This window comes from Petaurus breviceps, unplaced genomic scaffold (assembly GCF_028583685.1).
Source record: "Petaurus breviceps papuanus isolate PSGF00001 unplaced genomic scaffold, PetGlider_PUasm1.0 218, whole genome shotgun sequence".
NCBI lineage: Eukaryota > Metazoa > Chordata > Mammalia > Diprotodontia > Petauridae > Petaurus > Petaurus breviceps.
The window spans coordinates 1,760,155-1,775,537 of NW_027185872.1; the positions used below are offsets into that span (position 1 = coordinate 1,760,155).

The following is a 15,383-nucleotide window of genomic DNA, read 5'->3' on the forward strand; positions in this document are numbered from 1 at the left end:
CCTGAATGATTCTAGTTCCTTCCTTCCTTCGTTCCTTTCTTTTCCTTCCTTCCTCTCTTCCTTTTCCTTCCTTCTTCCCTTCCTTTTCCTTCCTTCCTTTTCCTTCCTTCCTCCCTTCCTTTTCTTCCTTTCTTTTCCTTCTTTCCTTCCTTCCTTTTCCTTCCTTCCTTCCTTCCTTCCTTCCTTCCTTCCTTCCTTCCTTCCTTCCTTCCTTCCTTCCTTCCTTCCTTCCTTCCTCCCTCCCTCCCTTGCTCCCTTCTTTCTTCCTTTCACAAGCATTTATTAAATGCCTACCAAAAGCTAGGCACCCTTATTGTCCATATTGTTCAATACATCTTCTATCAAGTATTTGCCCAACATCTAGAGGCCTGACTTCCTCTGGGCTTTGTAATATTTCACAGATCCCAAAGCTGCCTTCAAACTGTCTAGCTTTTACTCCTCCCCTTCCCATCCTGCTGGTTCACCTGTTCTGACTCCATAAGCCCTCTCAGATGTTTTTCAGACCCTTACCCATGGACACAAGTCATCCCTGGCATCAGACTACAGTTTCCTTTCACCCATCAATCCCTTCCCACTGCTGCTCTGTTCCTTGGCCATCTGGGCTTTTCTAAAGCCTCGCCACTATGTAGCTTCTTTTGGAACGCAGAACTGGACACGGACACTGGGCCAATGCCTTCTTCCATTGGGGGCACACCTAGGTAAGGGCAATATTTTCATTGATTCAGGTCATCAACCTCCCTGAGAATTCAAGTCTTGGAGAGCTTCCAGAGATGGGTTAAGAGACATGCCTGCGGGACTGAGCCTAGGTCCTCCTGCCTCTGTGATTTTCTCTCATTTATACTTCGCAGTGGGAAATCTTAAAAACCCTAAATTCTGTATCCTCATGCCCACGCAGCCTGTGAAGGTGAAATCAAGTTGGGATGTTTACCACTAGGATGATGCTGGTATTAAAAAGTTAGGATTTGGTGCTGAAGTTTCCCCAATCCTGTTTCTTCCTTCTGGTCAATTTTGGGCCCAGCGCTTTGTCCACTCACAAGATTTGTCCCACCTCGGGGTCGACAGCCTTCCTATCCCCACCTAAACTGATACAGTGTGCTACACTTTCATTTGGAATACTTCCTTCTCTCTTGGCTTCCCCAGTGCCACACTCTCCTAGGATCCCCTTCCCTCTCTGTCTCCCTTGCTTCCTTTTCTGCTTCCCCATCCAATGCTGGTACTCTCCAAGGTTCTGTCCTTGGCTCTCTCCTCTCTCCCTAGGCAAACGCATTCAATCACATGACTCTGGCCAATGTATATCTATTTCCAGCCCCAGTGTCTTTTCCAGACTCTAAATTGGAGTCTCCAGCAGTTGGCTGCCTCCTATTTCCCTCAAGAATAATCAACACTTCATCAATCAGCAAGTGTTTATTAAGTCCTTCTTACATGCCAGGTACATGGTCAGAAGAGTTGCTTAGACTGCAGCTGGGAGCTGCATAGCTAAATTCATCTAGGGAAACTAGGAGGCAAGACCTCACGGTCCACAAAGACACATCTGCCCATGAAATGCTGGGCATGACAAACTTGACTTACTGAGGAAACTTACACCTTCCATTTTCTACAAGGATGACAACTTCATGCTCAACCTTTGACCAAATCTTTTTTTTTTGCCTGGCCAAAGAATGCCAGGGTCTGCTGGCATATGCTCATGCCCCTTCCATGGGCTCCTCATCTCAGTGCCACTCTAGGACTTGATCCTGGGTTCCAAACAAGTGCCCCATACTCCTGGTCCCTGCCTGGATGGGAATGAGCCCAGTTTCAGTCTTTCCTTATTTCATAGCCCAGTCCAGCCCAGCCCAGAGAGCCCTGAGGAGCAGCATCATGGGGATGGCTCATTGATGTCTCAATCCCATCATGTTCTTAATTTATTTTATTATTTTCTCCCTAGATTTTTACTTGCCCCAAGTTCCCTGTTTCTAAGTGCTGTCAGCCAGCCTTCCTTGTTAAAATTTTGTTGCTGCCTTTGCTTCTTCTCTTTTTCTTACCTTCTATATAAAGTCAACTACCAAGTCTTTAGACCATGTCTCAGTACCATCTCCTACAGCCATTTCCTCTCTGACGCTTCCACCTGTGTGACCTTGGACAAATCACTTAACCTCTCTGTGGCTCAGTTTCTTTACCTGGCAAATGGGGACATTAGGCTTCTGAAGTCCATTCCATCCATAGATCTAGCATCCTAAAGTCACATGGTGGGCTCTTGGCCATGACTTAGAGTAGTCTTCTCACCTTGGCCCACATCTCCTTGCTTTTATAGCACTTCCAGATTCATCGTTCACTTATAGATACAATGTGGCATAGTGAACAGAGTGTTGGCTTAGAGCCCAGAAAGACCTGGGTTTGGGTCCTGCTTCTGACACATATGGGTTGTGTGACCCTGGCCACATCACAGCTGCAGAGAAGGTACTGACCTACATGCAGGAAGGTAGCTCCCTGATCTCAGAGTTTCCTGTCAGTGAAGTGACAGCCCCAAGCCCTATTCCAATCTTGATCCCTATGCACAGTTCTGATTGCCAAACTGCTAATTAAAAATCTTTCAATGGGTCCTTATTGACCTAAGTCCAAGCTCTGCAGATGGGCATCCAAGTCACTCCCTAGTCTGGAGCCATCCTGCCCTGCCCATCAGCTCTGCCCTATCCTCTGCCTTTCTGTGTAACCCACACTACAGAAGAAAAAAATTGCTTGGAGTCCCCCTCATACAGCTTGCACATTCCAACCTCCAGAACTTTGTCCATGCTGTTTCTGATCTCCAGAATGCTGATTCCACTTGCTGGAATTTTATCCTTTAAACCCTAGCTCCAGACCCACCTTCTCCATGGGGCTGCCCAGATCTTCTCATTTAATAGGAAAATTTTCTTAGACTTCACAAAACATTGTTTCCACTTTTTTTCTGTTTTTTTTTTTTGTCTCAGTGAGGAAAAAGTGAAAGACATTATTATCATCATGTGTTCTTTTGCCACATGAGAATGCAGAAGCCAGAAGAGCTGACTTCAAGTATGGTCCCTGGTGCATATTGGCTGTGTGACCCTGGGCAAGTCACTTACTTCTCAGTGCCCTGGGCATCTCTCTGAGACTGAAAGTTGCAGGTGAAGTGCCAAACTGTATCCTTAGCAACAGTCCTGAACCAGTGAGAACACAAGTACAGACACCATTTCTATTTTATCAATCAACCAATAAACATTTATTAAGCACGCACTACATTCCAGGCTCTATGCCAAGGACTAGGGATACAAAGAGGCAAAAGGGGCTTATGATCTAACGGTGGACTGGGGCGGGGGGAGGGAGGGGGGGACAAGTACACGAACAGGTACTAACCAGCTACATGCGGGATAAATGCGAAATGATTCCCAGAGGAGGCTCTGGGACTCAGAGGGGCTGGGAAGGCTTCCTGTAGAAGGGGTTTTAGCTGGTACCTAAAGGAAGCCAGAGAGGTCAGTGGTTGGAGCCAAGGAAAGTGCTCCTGGAGCGGGAGGGAGAGTCAGGGTATGCCGGAGGGAAGGGAGGGAGGGTCTTGTTTGGGGAACAGCCGGGAAGCCAGTGTTAGTGATGTTGGGAGGAGCAAGGTGTAAGAAGACTTCAGAGACAGGAGGAGGCTAGGTCATGAAGGACTTGAGATGTCCGACAGAGCATCTGGGCTTTGAGCCTGGAAGCCATAGGGAGCCACTGAGTAGAGGGCGACACGGTCTTTAGTGGCTGCCAGGGAAGAGGAGGGGGCGTGTTCTAGAGAGGCTGCAGAGGCAAAATCAGCAGGTCTCGGCAGCAGGCAAGATATGGGAGGTGAGAGATAAAGTGTGCATGTATCCTCTCCCTCTCCTATGGCCCTGGATACCCAGTGCTTTGTACGCTATGGGTGGTGTCTGCTGGAGACAGCGCAGGGGAAAAACGGACTTGGAGTGCGGTGAGACATCAGCGCCAGTCTCAGCTCCAATACCTGCCAACTGTGGGATCTAAGTCCTCTCACTTCCCTGAGCCTCAGTTTCCTTAACTATAAAATGGGGGCAAGCGATAGTCATACTCCCTACCTCAAGGGATGTTGTGAAGTTTTGTGATGCCCTTGATCAGTGGGAGCCATTATCATATATTTGTTGAATGGAGTATAGGAGCCATCAGTCCCTGCTCAAGATTTCATATTCTCTACACCTTAAGGAAGTGAAAGGCAGAGAGGCACCTGAAGTCGCTGCCTCAGTTTGCCCTGGGAGCCTCTTTACTTTCCTCTCTCTATCCCTGATCAGCTTAGTAACTAAAGGTGAAATGACACTGGCCACACAGGCCCAGGGGATTCGTGAATAGAATTCAGAGGGATCTATCAACTTGGATACAAGAGAAAATTACACCATTCTTTCCACTAACCACTAAAGCAGGTAATGGACAGCTGCAGATAAAACGCTGGATTCAGAATTGGCAAGATCTGAATTACAATCTTGTCTCGGACATTGGATAGCTGTAGGACCCTGAGCAAGGCACTTAACCTCTATTTGCTTCAGTTTCCTCATTTGTAAAATGGGTATAAAAACACACCCTGCCTCCTGGGGTTGTTGTGAGAACCAAATGAGACTTTTTGTAAAACACTCAGCACAGTGCCCCGCACATAGTGGGTGCTTTCTAAATGCTTCTTTCCTTATCTTCCCTTCCCTCCTCACTCTTGGAGCCAAAATAAACCATTTTCCCCCATGAATAAGCTCAGGGAGCCATGGAGAGAGAAGAGTTTGTATGGGAAAGAACAGAGGGTTTTAAGGTCAAGACAAATCAATAGTAACAAGGCAGAAGGAAGACAATGGCATTTCTAGTTTCTAAGCCTAACTTTATGTCTAACCCTAATCCTACATTAAAAGAGGCACCGTGTTCAGAACAAGGGAGAGGCGCCCTGCTCTGCTCTGGCCTGATCACATTACACTGCTCGGCTTTTGTTCAGTTCTGGGCATCACATTTGACAAAGACCAGTAAGTTCAAGTGCATTGAAAGGGGGGAGGTCAAGAGAGGCTTTAAGACCAGGACATTTGAGGTTCAAGTTGCCTTTCTTTAACTGGGAACTGAGAAACTGGGAAGTTTTGGTCTAGAAGACAGGAGACTTCATGGTACATAAAATTTCTGTCCTCAAGCCTCCTAAACAACTGGCTTTCTTTTAAAATCAGAAATTAAAGGGGATCCTTTGAGAGCTTTCTCTTCTCCCCATCCCACACCTTTAACCACTGCCCCACTCTTTGCTCCAATCTTGACCAACAAATGGCTCTTATTCTAATCAAGGTTGGACCTTTATCCCATTCTCTTCCATTTCTTCTAGTAGCCTGCCCCTCCAGTGATCCCCTTCTCCCCCCGCCTTAGTCTTAGAGTCTTCAGGCTCTCCCTGTGTATTGGCTCCTCCTTTGCCCACTACAGCAGGCCTCAGCATCTTCCACTTCCAGGATTCTCTTATTTGACCTTCTCATCCTCTCAAGCCCCTCTCCTATATCTCTTTTTTCCCATCATTCTCCTGGACTCTGTGAGCATTTCCTCTGCTTCCCCTTCTCTTCTCCCTTTCTCTTCTTGATGTCCTGTAATTGTGTTTCCATCCCTATGGCTCAGCTGAAATTATTCTCTTCAAGCTTACAATGAACCGCGTATGACTACTCTGTTCAGTGTTCTTTTCTACATTCCTTGTCCTTCTCCCCTGCAGCTTCTGTCTTTACTCAACCGATCTCCTCTAGGTCTCTCTCCATGGGTTTTCATGACATCTCTCCCTGCTGGTTTTCCTTGGTGTCTAATCCTGCTTTCTCAGTCTGTAACAACCCTTTTTCCGGTGAAGCTGCTTAGCCATGGGTGTCTCCCCAAACCCGGTCCTGAGCCTTCTCTCTGTACAGCTTCTCCCACTGACCTCACCAGCTTCCATGGGCTCTGGGAATATGTTTATGCATCTGACTGCCAAATGTACACACCCAGTTCTCATTTCGCTCTTGAGGCCCGAATGCCCACCCATTGTTGGTGCCTGCCCGAATCTCAAACCCAAATTGTACAAAACGGAAAAATGCATTATCTTTATTCCCAAACTAACCCTCCCTGCTGCTGAGGACACCACCATCCTTCCAATCAGTCAGCACGGTAACCACAGAATCATCTCAGACTCTCACTGTTGCTCATCCCCCCATTCGACTCCTGTGTTTTCTACCTGGACCATGATCCCTTCTCGGAACTCTCATCGCCATGACCAGAGGGGAGGCGCTCATCACTCAGCACCTAAAGTGGGCACATCATCTCTCTGCAGATAATAAGAATAACTGGCATTTATATAGCACCTATTATGTGCTCCCCAACCCGAGGCCTTCTCAACCCACTGCACCACCCAGCTATCCCAGAGCTCTCTACCCAGCCTCAGTCTCTCTCTTGAAATATAATCCCACAGCATCACCTTTCAGACGTCCAACTGGATGAGCCATGGGCATCCCACACTCCCCATGCAGGGTGATAAAAGTGAAAGAACACCGGCATTGGAGGGAAAAGACCTGGGCTCAAATCCTGTCTCTGGTACTTACACCTAAGAGACTTTGGATAGTGCCAGGGCCTCAGATGATTAATCTGAAAAATGAGAGTTTGGGGCCAGATAGCCGTCCAGTCTCTTTCCCCTCTGATTTAGAATCCTATGTACAAAACAGAACTTAGCCTCTTTCCTTGAAGAGGTCGCCTCTTTGGAACTTCCCAGTCTCTGTTGAGGGCACCCTCCCCCCTCCTTCACCCCAGCTTGCAGCGCCACCTTAGCCTCCACTCATCTCTGTCATTCACTCGATGTGTAAATCAGATGCCCAGACTGGTCCTTCTACCCTGGTGAGATTGCCTCACCCCCAAGTGGCCCCCCACCCCAGACATAGGCTCTCACCACCCTTTCCTTGGAAGACTGGGGTCCCCTTCTCCCAGAACTGCCTGCCTCCGATCTCTCCCCACTCCAGTCCATCCTCCTCCCAGCTGTGCATATCTGATCATGTCACCCACCACCCTACCTCACGACAAGCACCGAGGTCATATGCAATGTTTTCTCTTTGTCTTTCAGTCCCTTTACATCTGACCCCCTCATACCTCCTTAAACTTTCCTTCCATAATCCAACCACACCCTTCCACTTGCTGTTCTTGAACAGCCACTCATCTCCCATCTCTGCCTTAGACCTTTGGGTTCCCTCTCAGCTCCTAGGTGCCTTTGCTAATGGGTTATTCCTAAAGAATGAACCAACCATGTCACCCCCACCCTCTAGGACCTTATGTGGCTCCCCATTGCTTCCACAACAGAGCACATAAGATTTCGTGTACTTCTCAATCCACTCACACTGACTTTTCCATTAACTTTTCATTACTCTCTGTCATGCCTTATGTCCCAACCCCACTGTTTTTCCAACCCATTTGTTTTTCCCTGAACTCATCCTTCCAATTCCTGCCCTCGAAGGGCTTCCTGCAAATGGCTTGGCCCCAGTTGTCTCCCTGCCCCAGATAAACTTTATTTCCCTTTTTAAAGATTCAGCTCAAGCCACCTCCTACAGGAAATATTTATTATTCCCATAGGGCAGCTAGGGGGCGCCTCAGTGCACAGAGTCCCAGGCCTGGAGTCTGGAAGACTCACCTTCCTGAGTTCAAATCCAGCCTCAGACAGTTCCTAGCTGTGTGACCCTGGTCAAGTCACTTAACCCTGTCTGCCTCAGTTTCCTTGTCTGTAAAATGAGCTGGAGAAGGAAACAACAAACCTTTTCACTAACTGTGCCAAGAAAGGCCCATATGGGGTCACAAAGACTGAACAACAACACAGTTGTTGCTAGCGGTCATTCCCTCCCTATTAACATGTTGGATTAAACACGTGCTGCTTGGCCCTAGAATGTGGGGTGAAAGTTGGAGAGGGTAGATGGAATCTTCCTTCCAATGCCAGCTGCCCAAAGCACCACCCTTAGCTCAGTCATGGTGGCGCCTACCAGGCTTTTCACCTCCTGCCCTGTTTGGTCGCAATCATCAAGTTGGATAGCCAAACAAGGTGTTTCCCCTTGTGGGCCTCAGTTTATCTTCTGAAGAACTTCAGGGTTGGGCTAGGTCACCTCCTGGTTGCCTCTCAGCTCTGAGTCAGGGATTTCTGTGAAATATTTTTTAGGAGAAAACAAGGAAAAGAATAGGAAGGGACATTTCACTTTCATCAACAGTCTGTCAGTGATAAGCATTTATTAAACACCTACTGTGTGCCAGGCTTTACAAATATCATCTCATTTGGTCAGGGCTCCTTCCTGGGTCTATGGTGTGAGGGAAAAGGCTCTGGGTAAGAGGGAAAAGGCTGGGCAGGAGAAAGAGGATTGAAGCTGGGGTTCTTGGAAGGGCTTTCAGCCGTGTTTTGAATTATATGCTTATTTCTCTGGATCAAAGAACAGGTTGGCAGACACTTGTTAAAGAAAGCACTGAAATCCTGCCAGGATTTCTGAGCAGATTTGCTCAAGAGAGGAAAACTTTTAAGAAATGGTGGTGAAAGTGCATGGTGGCCTCTCTCCTCCTTGGCAAGGTGGGCTTGCCCTCCACCAGAGGACAGAGGTGACAGCAATGACCTTCTCCTAAGTTTTCTTGCAAGGCTCAGGCCTGGGAAAGACTGAGCTTCAGGGAGAGGCGCCTTGTCAGGGCTCCAGCCAGGGCCTGGCCAAGCATCTGCAGGGCACGTCACCCCTGGGTGCGGCCGGCCATGCATAGCTGAGCCGAGCTGAGCTTGGCACCGTTTGGGAAACCGACTCTCTCCCTCTGACTACCAAGTATGGCAGTACAGTGTCTGCCGCCCCAGGAGCTCTCCCCTTAGGGCCAGCCTGCTCGACCCTGGCTGCGTGTCAGAGATCCGAGGCTTGGCCTAACGCTGGCTGCTCTAGAAATCCACTGGAGAGTCAGTCCCAGGGACAATTTATACTGTGAGCTGGCATAAGATGAAACTCTCCCCAAAAGACAGTTTACAAGTCAGCCCTGTCTTCTCTGGTCGAAGCTACACTTTCTCACTTTCTGAGGCCCCTTAGGAGCATGGGCCCAGCTGGAGGACACTCAGGAGTATCATAGCTCAGCTCCTCATTTTCCAGGAAAAGCCACCGGGGCTAGTCACTGCCCCAAGATGGGATTCAAGCCTGGGTCCAGTGCCTCCAGTCTCCCTCTCTTTCCAGGGCACCAGGTTTTCATTTTAGAGCATCCATCAGAAAAAAATAAACTAAACAAATTCAAGAAAACAAGAAACCAGAAACATGTTTGACAAGGGTTCTCACATTTCTCTTGTCCCCTCCCCCATTGTTTCCTTTCTATCTGCTTGGCTTCTCTCATTTTCTCCTTTCTCTGTCTTTCTCTGTCTCTGTCTCTCTCTTTTATCCCAATAGGTCTTAGCCAAGTCATTTCCCATCACTGGGCTTCAATGCACTACCTGAAAACTTATAGGATGGGACTAGATGACCTCCTGGGTCCCTTCTGCTTCTGAGTCTTTATTTCTATGGATCATTTAAAGAGATAAACAATGAAAACTGTTGGGCACATAGCTGGGTGTCACAGTGGGTAGAGCAAAGGACCTGGAAAGGGGGAGGCCTTGAGTTCAAATCTGACCCAAACCCTTACTGACTGTGGGACATTGGGCATGGCATTTAACTTCTGCATGCCTCACTTTCCTCATCTGTAAAATGGGATTAATAATAGCATTTCCCTTTCAGAGTTGTTGTGAAGAGGGAAAGAGGAAGGGAATATGGATTTATATAGCACTTACTACGTGAGGAAACTGAGGCAAACAGGGTGAAATGACTTGCCCAGGGTCACACAGCTAGTAAGTGTCTGAGGCTGAATTTGAACTCAGGTTTTCCTGACTTCAGATACAGAGTTCTATGTACTGTGGAGCCCCCTAGCTGCCTCAACATAGGATGTATTAAGTGATTTGCAAAGCTTAAAGAACTATATTATATATATTATATATATATATTTATATATATTATATAAATGCTAGCTATAATTATTGACCATTGTTGCATTTTCACCAATAGAAAGCTTTCTTTCAGCTTGTCCCTGACCTTTTGGGGATATTTTCTCTCCAAATATGTATCTCAACAACTCATTCATGGCTGTTTTCGAGCTGCCCGGAGCACCAGGAAGTCCTCTCCAACTAATATACCGTGAAGTCACTTACTTAGATAACCTGCCCAGGGTCAGATGGCCACTTGGTCTGAGGCTGGACTCAAGCCCGGGTCCTCCTGGTCCCCATCCACTGTGACACCATCCCTGGAGGGTTACTGAGACATCATCTAATTCCCATGTTTTGTTTAAATACATTTAAAGGACTATTTAATTCAGATGAAACACTTACATTTGAAGATCTCAAACCAGACAGCACTCCAAATCTTTATCCACAGTTACTGTTTGTTATTTGTCTTGCATATCATTTGATTGTGTTTTAAATTCTTCCATGGTGAGCAGAAGGGGTGGGCATGATGGGAGAAAGCAGTTTGTGTGACTGGTGAGGAAACCAAATCAAAGTCAAAAGACCTTGAATCATCTGAAATCACCCATAGCACCCTGAGCTAATGTGTCAGAAGGAAAGAAAGAGGGCTGGGCTCCTTTCTGGCCCTTTAATTCTTTTTGTTTGCCCCTTACATTGTTTTCGACATGGATTCATTAAGGGTCAGGGAAAGCTAGGAAGCATCCATGTGACTTGGTCGCCATGGAAGGTGAAGCTAGACTAAATGTCGGAAGACACCTGAGTTCATAAACCTGGATCAAGCCTTCCTTCTGTGTGACCATAGTCACTCACCTGTCTCACCTCAGGATGTGCCTCCAAAGGAATGATGTTCATACCTGTACTACAGACCTTCAGGGCTATTGTGAAGGCTACTTGAGGTGATATCGTTAAATAATTTATAAACTAAAAATCTGTCTGCAAATGTTAGTGATTTACAATGCTAAGTTTGACCTGACATCAGAGTGAGCATGGCCACCATTTGCTTTAGTAGAAAGAAGTCTGGCAAGTGTAGCTCAGAAGGCCCTGAGTCACCCTCTCCAGAGAGGAGACAAGGCAGGGAGAGGTCATTCTAATAAAGCTTCCTTCAAAGACCTGGGGACAGATACTAATGGTGAAGGAGAAAAGTGAGACAACAGGAAAGAGGGAAAGAGTCTGGAAGTGGGGTTCTTCAGAAGAGAGAGGGGAGGGGAAGAGATAATCTGGGGTGGCCGCATCAGAAGCAGAGGGAGAGATTCTAAGGCTTGGCATTCCAGAACAGCCCTGAGGTACAAAGAGAGGACTGAGCTGAGAAGGAAGGAAGATATCAAGCAGAATCACACAGAGCTGAGGAAAGTCCCAGAAGATTCATTCTTTCTCCACCTCGCTCTCTCCATTCCTGGCTATCCACAGATACTAGAATCTATCATGCTGTTTCATTACCTAGTTTTCCCAGTAACCTAAAATCCACCTCGACTACCCAAAAGACTGAGGGTAAGCTAGAAATAGGTATAAATGCTCATTTGGGCAGACAGACCAATCTCTGCTTAAATGTTAGGAATGTTTCTAACCGGGGACTCAGAATGACTGTAATAGCTCAGGACTGTTTGTCTAAAACAAACTCCCTAAAGGGGGAGGGGAAGGGCCAATAGGAACCTTTGAGACAATTCTATTGTCCCCCTGCTTAAAATGCACGATTATTGTCATGGTGTTATAGTGCTAATATCACAAGTGAATTCTCAGTAACATTTAAGGGGGAAGCCTCTTTCAATGGTAGTTTGCCTTCTCTCACATTCAGTCAATAGACAATCAGTTTCTCAGACCCATGGCTGCCTCACCTTCATCGGGTCTCAGAGTGTATGTCTCTCCTCCCGTGTCTTCCTCTTCCCCAAAACCGCCATAAAGCCATTGTTCCTGCTGTGAAAAGTTTGTCATCTTACTACCCTCTGGATCACTTCCTGCTAACTGTATTTCTCCGGACACCCCTTTCCCTAGCCTCCAGTTCCATACTTGTGCTCTCTCACCCATTAGAATATGAACTCATTTGAAAGAGTAGAAGCTGTATGCTATAGGCCTTTAAATGCCCTGGCTTAGCATAATGCCTGCACTTAGATGAGGCTTAAGATGTTTATTTCATTCATTATGTAGAGACTTTGAGATTAATAATAGTGACCCTACTTAGGGACATCATTGCCATCATTTCCCCACTTCTTGCTAACCTTATTGATAGTCACTGGTCAGGGAGATCAAATTTCTCAAAGGCTACTGTCTCTGCCCATTCCCACAGGCATTCACATGGATGCCATAGCATTCCTTGGGAATGTTCCTTGGAAGAAAGCCTTGAGTTTGCCTCATTCCAGTGGAGAAATGGTATCAGCAAGTCTTGGTCAAAATCAGAGGATGGAAATTGTTTATTGCTTTTTAATGGCCTTTTTCCAGAATTTTGCCTAAGGCCAGCAAGTGTGATGTGATGCAATGAGGTTGGAGTTCAAATTAGAAGTGCCCTACAGTCAAACCTTGACTCTGTCACTTATCCCCAGTGTGACCTTGGGCAAGTAACTTCTTGCTGGGCCTCAATTTCCCTATCTGTAAAACGAGGATGTTGGATTATATTATTTCCCAGCTTTTCAACTCTAAATGGATGGTAAATTATTAAATGTTCTTGAAGAAGTTATTTTGTTTAAACTCTTAGTGAAAATAGACAGGTTCCTACTTCCCATCCTAACTAAATATATGGGACTACACACTAGTAGCAAGTCCAGTGCTGAGCAGAAAGGAGAAAACAAAAGTCCTCATACCAACAGGCTTCAGCCTAGCAGCCACTCATGGGCCCAACTAAACAAAGCAGTCTTAACCCTGCACAGAGTCCAGAGCAGATGTTCTCCATAGCTGGAAGGTTTCCTGGAGCAGCCGAAACTTTAGGACTTTTGGAAAGGGTTGGAAGAAGAGGGTAGGGCCTTTCTCCCTGGAGCCTCCACTCTGTGTAGGGTCACAGAGCAAGATGTTTGCTCTCCAGCAGAAGCCAAAGGACTGTTCAGAGGCAGGTGGGGCAGGGGTAGAGATCTGGGATTAGAGTCGAGGGAGATAGACCTTTGAATCTCTTCCCAGATCTTTACTATCCATGTCTTTGTGTAAGTCAGCCTCATTTGCCTGCTTTGTAAAAGGGGGGTACAGTTGTACCCACCCTTCATTCCCCCCAGAGTCCTGGTGAGCCTTGAATGAGAGGATGTATGCAAATAACTTTTCAAAGACTAAAAGCAAGGTATTATGAACTAGGTGTCTATCCCAAAGGAAGCACTCTGGAATCTGGTTCCCTTCCACACAGGGGGGTTGTGGATTTGAAATTTGAAATTAATTCTGGACATCACAAAGACTTGCAAGGGACTCATCAGCTGAGAGCAGCCTCATTCACAGATGCCGAAATGAGGAGCAGAAAGGAAGAGAACCCCAAATCCAGCACTATAGGGATCTCGGGGGCAGTCCCCTCGTTTTATAGATGAGGAAACCGAGACCTAGAACTGAAAAGTGATTTGCTAAAGGCCAGACGCCTACCAACTAAATGGCAGAGCCAAGAACTGAGCCGGGGTCTGTTCACTGCCCAGCCTGCCCCACTATGCCAAATGCATGCATTCGGGCTTGTTCTCTCCACTCCCAGCAGAGGACCCTGGGCCACACATGACCAAGCACGCACCGGGCTAGGAGGTCAAAGCTGCCTCGCTTCCATGAAGCTGGAGGTGCTTCTGATTTGGGCACACAGCGCGTTTTAAAAGTTGGTTCTTAGCAGCCCAACTGTGTCTGGCTAACTTGGAGCTGTGCGCTCATCGATCTGCCAGCCTCCTCCTGGAGAGACAATTCTGGGAGGGCCAGAGTAAGGGCCCCGGTCTGACCGCGCGGCCCAGGAGGGGAGAGGACAGAGCGGAGAAGAGAGGTCCCCGAGAATGCAAGGAGGGGACCCGGGCGGGGGGGCGGGGCGGCTGTCCCTCGGGGCTCCTCCTCTCCCGCTCTCCCCCAGTCTGCTCTTTCATTGGTAAGATGCATTTGCCGGGTCACGCCTGGAGGAAGGGGGAGGACGGGATGGGGGGGAAGGCGTTAAGGAGGAAAGGGGAGGCGGGGGGGCTGCTTGCCCCCCTACCCCGTCTTCCTCCAGCAGTAGGGCCACTTTACACCTGAAGGCGGGACAGAGCCGCCCCGCCCCCTCCGGCTTCCCTCCCCTAGCCCCCCGCGTCCCTATAAATGACGGAAGGCAGGAGAAAGTTCCCACTTAGACCGTGCTAGGCAGCCGGCAAACGGGCCAAGAGAGAGGGAGGCAGCGAGGGAGGTAGGCGGAGAAACGGAGGCACCCATGTTAAGCCAGTGAGACGGTCAGTGAGCAGAGGGAGCGGGAGCCAGACGCGCAGGCAAGCGGGGAGGCAGTTAGACGGGGAGCGGAGGCTGCAGACGGCCCTCCTGCCCCTGCCCTGTGGCGCGCTGTCCCCTGCCTGTGGCCCCCTGGGCGCGCTGCCCTCGCCGCTGCCCCCGCCGCTGCTTCAGCCGCTGCCTCCGCAGCAGCCCGGTCTCTCCCCGGCTCGCCCCGTCTTGCCCCAGCTCATCTCCGATCACCATGCAGATGCCCACCGGCCCTGGAGCGCTGCTGCTCCTGGCCTGCGTCCTCGCCCGAGGCGGCTGGGGGTTCAAGAACGACGCCACCGAGCTCCTGTACTCGCACGTGGTGAAGGCGGCTGCGGGGTCGTCTGGGGGAGCCCCTGCGATCGGCCTCGGTGGCGGCGGGAACAGCAGTGCCCTGAACCAGGCTCGCCACGGTGGCCGCCTCCCGGGAAGCGGTGCGAGCTCCGGGCTGGAGGCGCGGAGCAGTAAGTGCGGGCTGTCTGAGGGTTGGTCACTGCAAGGGGCAGAGCCCGGCGGGAGGAGATCCTGGGGGCAGGGGGTGGGAATGTGGGACATACCCGCGGGGGGAGGCGCGGGGCGGGGCGTGAGCCGAGAGAGGTGGCCAGAGGCTGTCCCCAGCCGTGGCTGCCTGTGGGCAGATGCGGGACTGAAACTGGGAGCAGTAAGTGCGGGGGCTCCGAGCTGCGGAGCATAGTCTGGAACTGCCCAGGAGAAGGTGGGGGCCTCCCGTGCCGGCGCGCCCGCTCCCTGACCGACCGGCTGCCTAGACACTGTGTCCCGCGCCCGCCCACCTCTAGGGATGGGTCTGTAAGCACTCGAAGACCCCTCCTGGGAGTGATCTCACCGCGTTTAGAAATCTGCATTCCTTGTTGGGGACTGACAGCGCCTTGAACACAGTGAGGACTTTGTAAACTGATTCCGGGAGACAGGGTGTATAGGGAAACGGTGGCCTGGCCAGGCACTCCCCCTAAAGAACTCCGTATGTGTCCAATGTGTGTGTGTGTGTGTGTGTGTGTGTGTGTGTGTGTGTGTG

The 15,383-nt window shown here is 49.1% G+C and overlaps 1 protein-coding gene across 1 annotated transcript in view; it reads left to right on the plus strand.

The window, feature by feature from the left end:
• Positions 1-14,205: 14,205 nt before the first annotated feature.
• Positions 14,206-15,383, plus strand: part of SOSTDC1 (sclerostin domain containing 1) — a 5,192-nt gene continuing 4,014 nt past the window's right edge. The window contains exon 1 of the mRNA XM_069094435.1: positions 14,206-14,814. Within this exon, the coding sequence (XP_068950536.1) occupies positions 14,565-14,814 (250 nt within the window). The 5' untranslated portion in view covers positions 14,206-14,564. The remainder of the gene's footprint in view (positions 14,815-15,383) is intronic.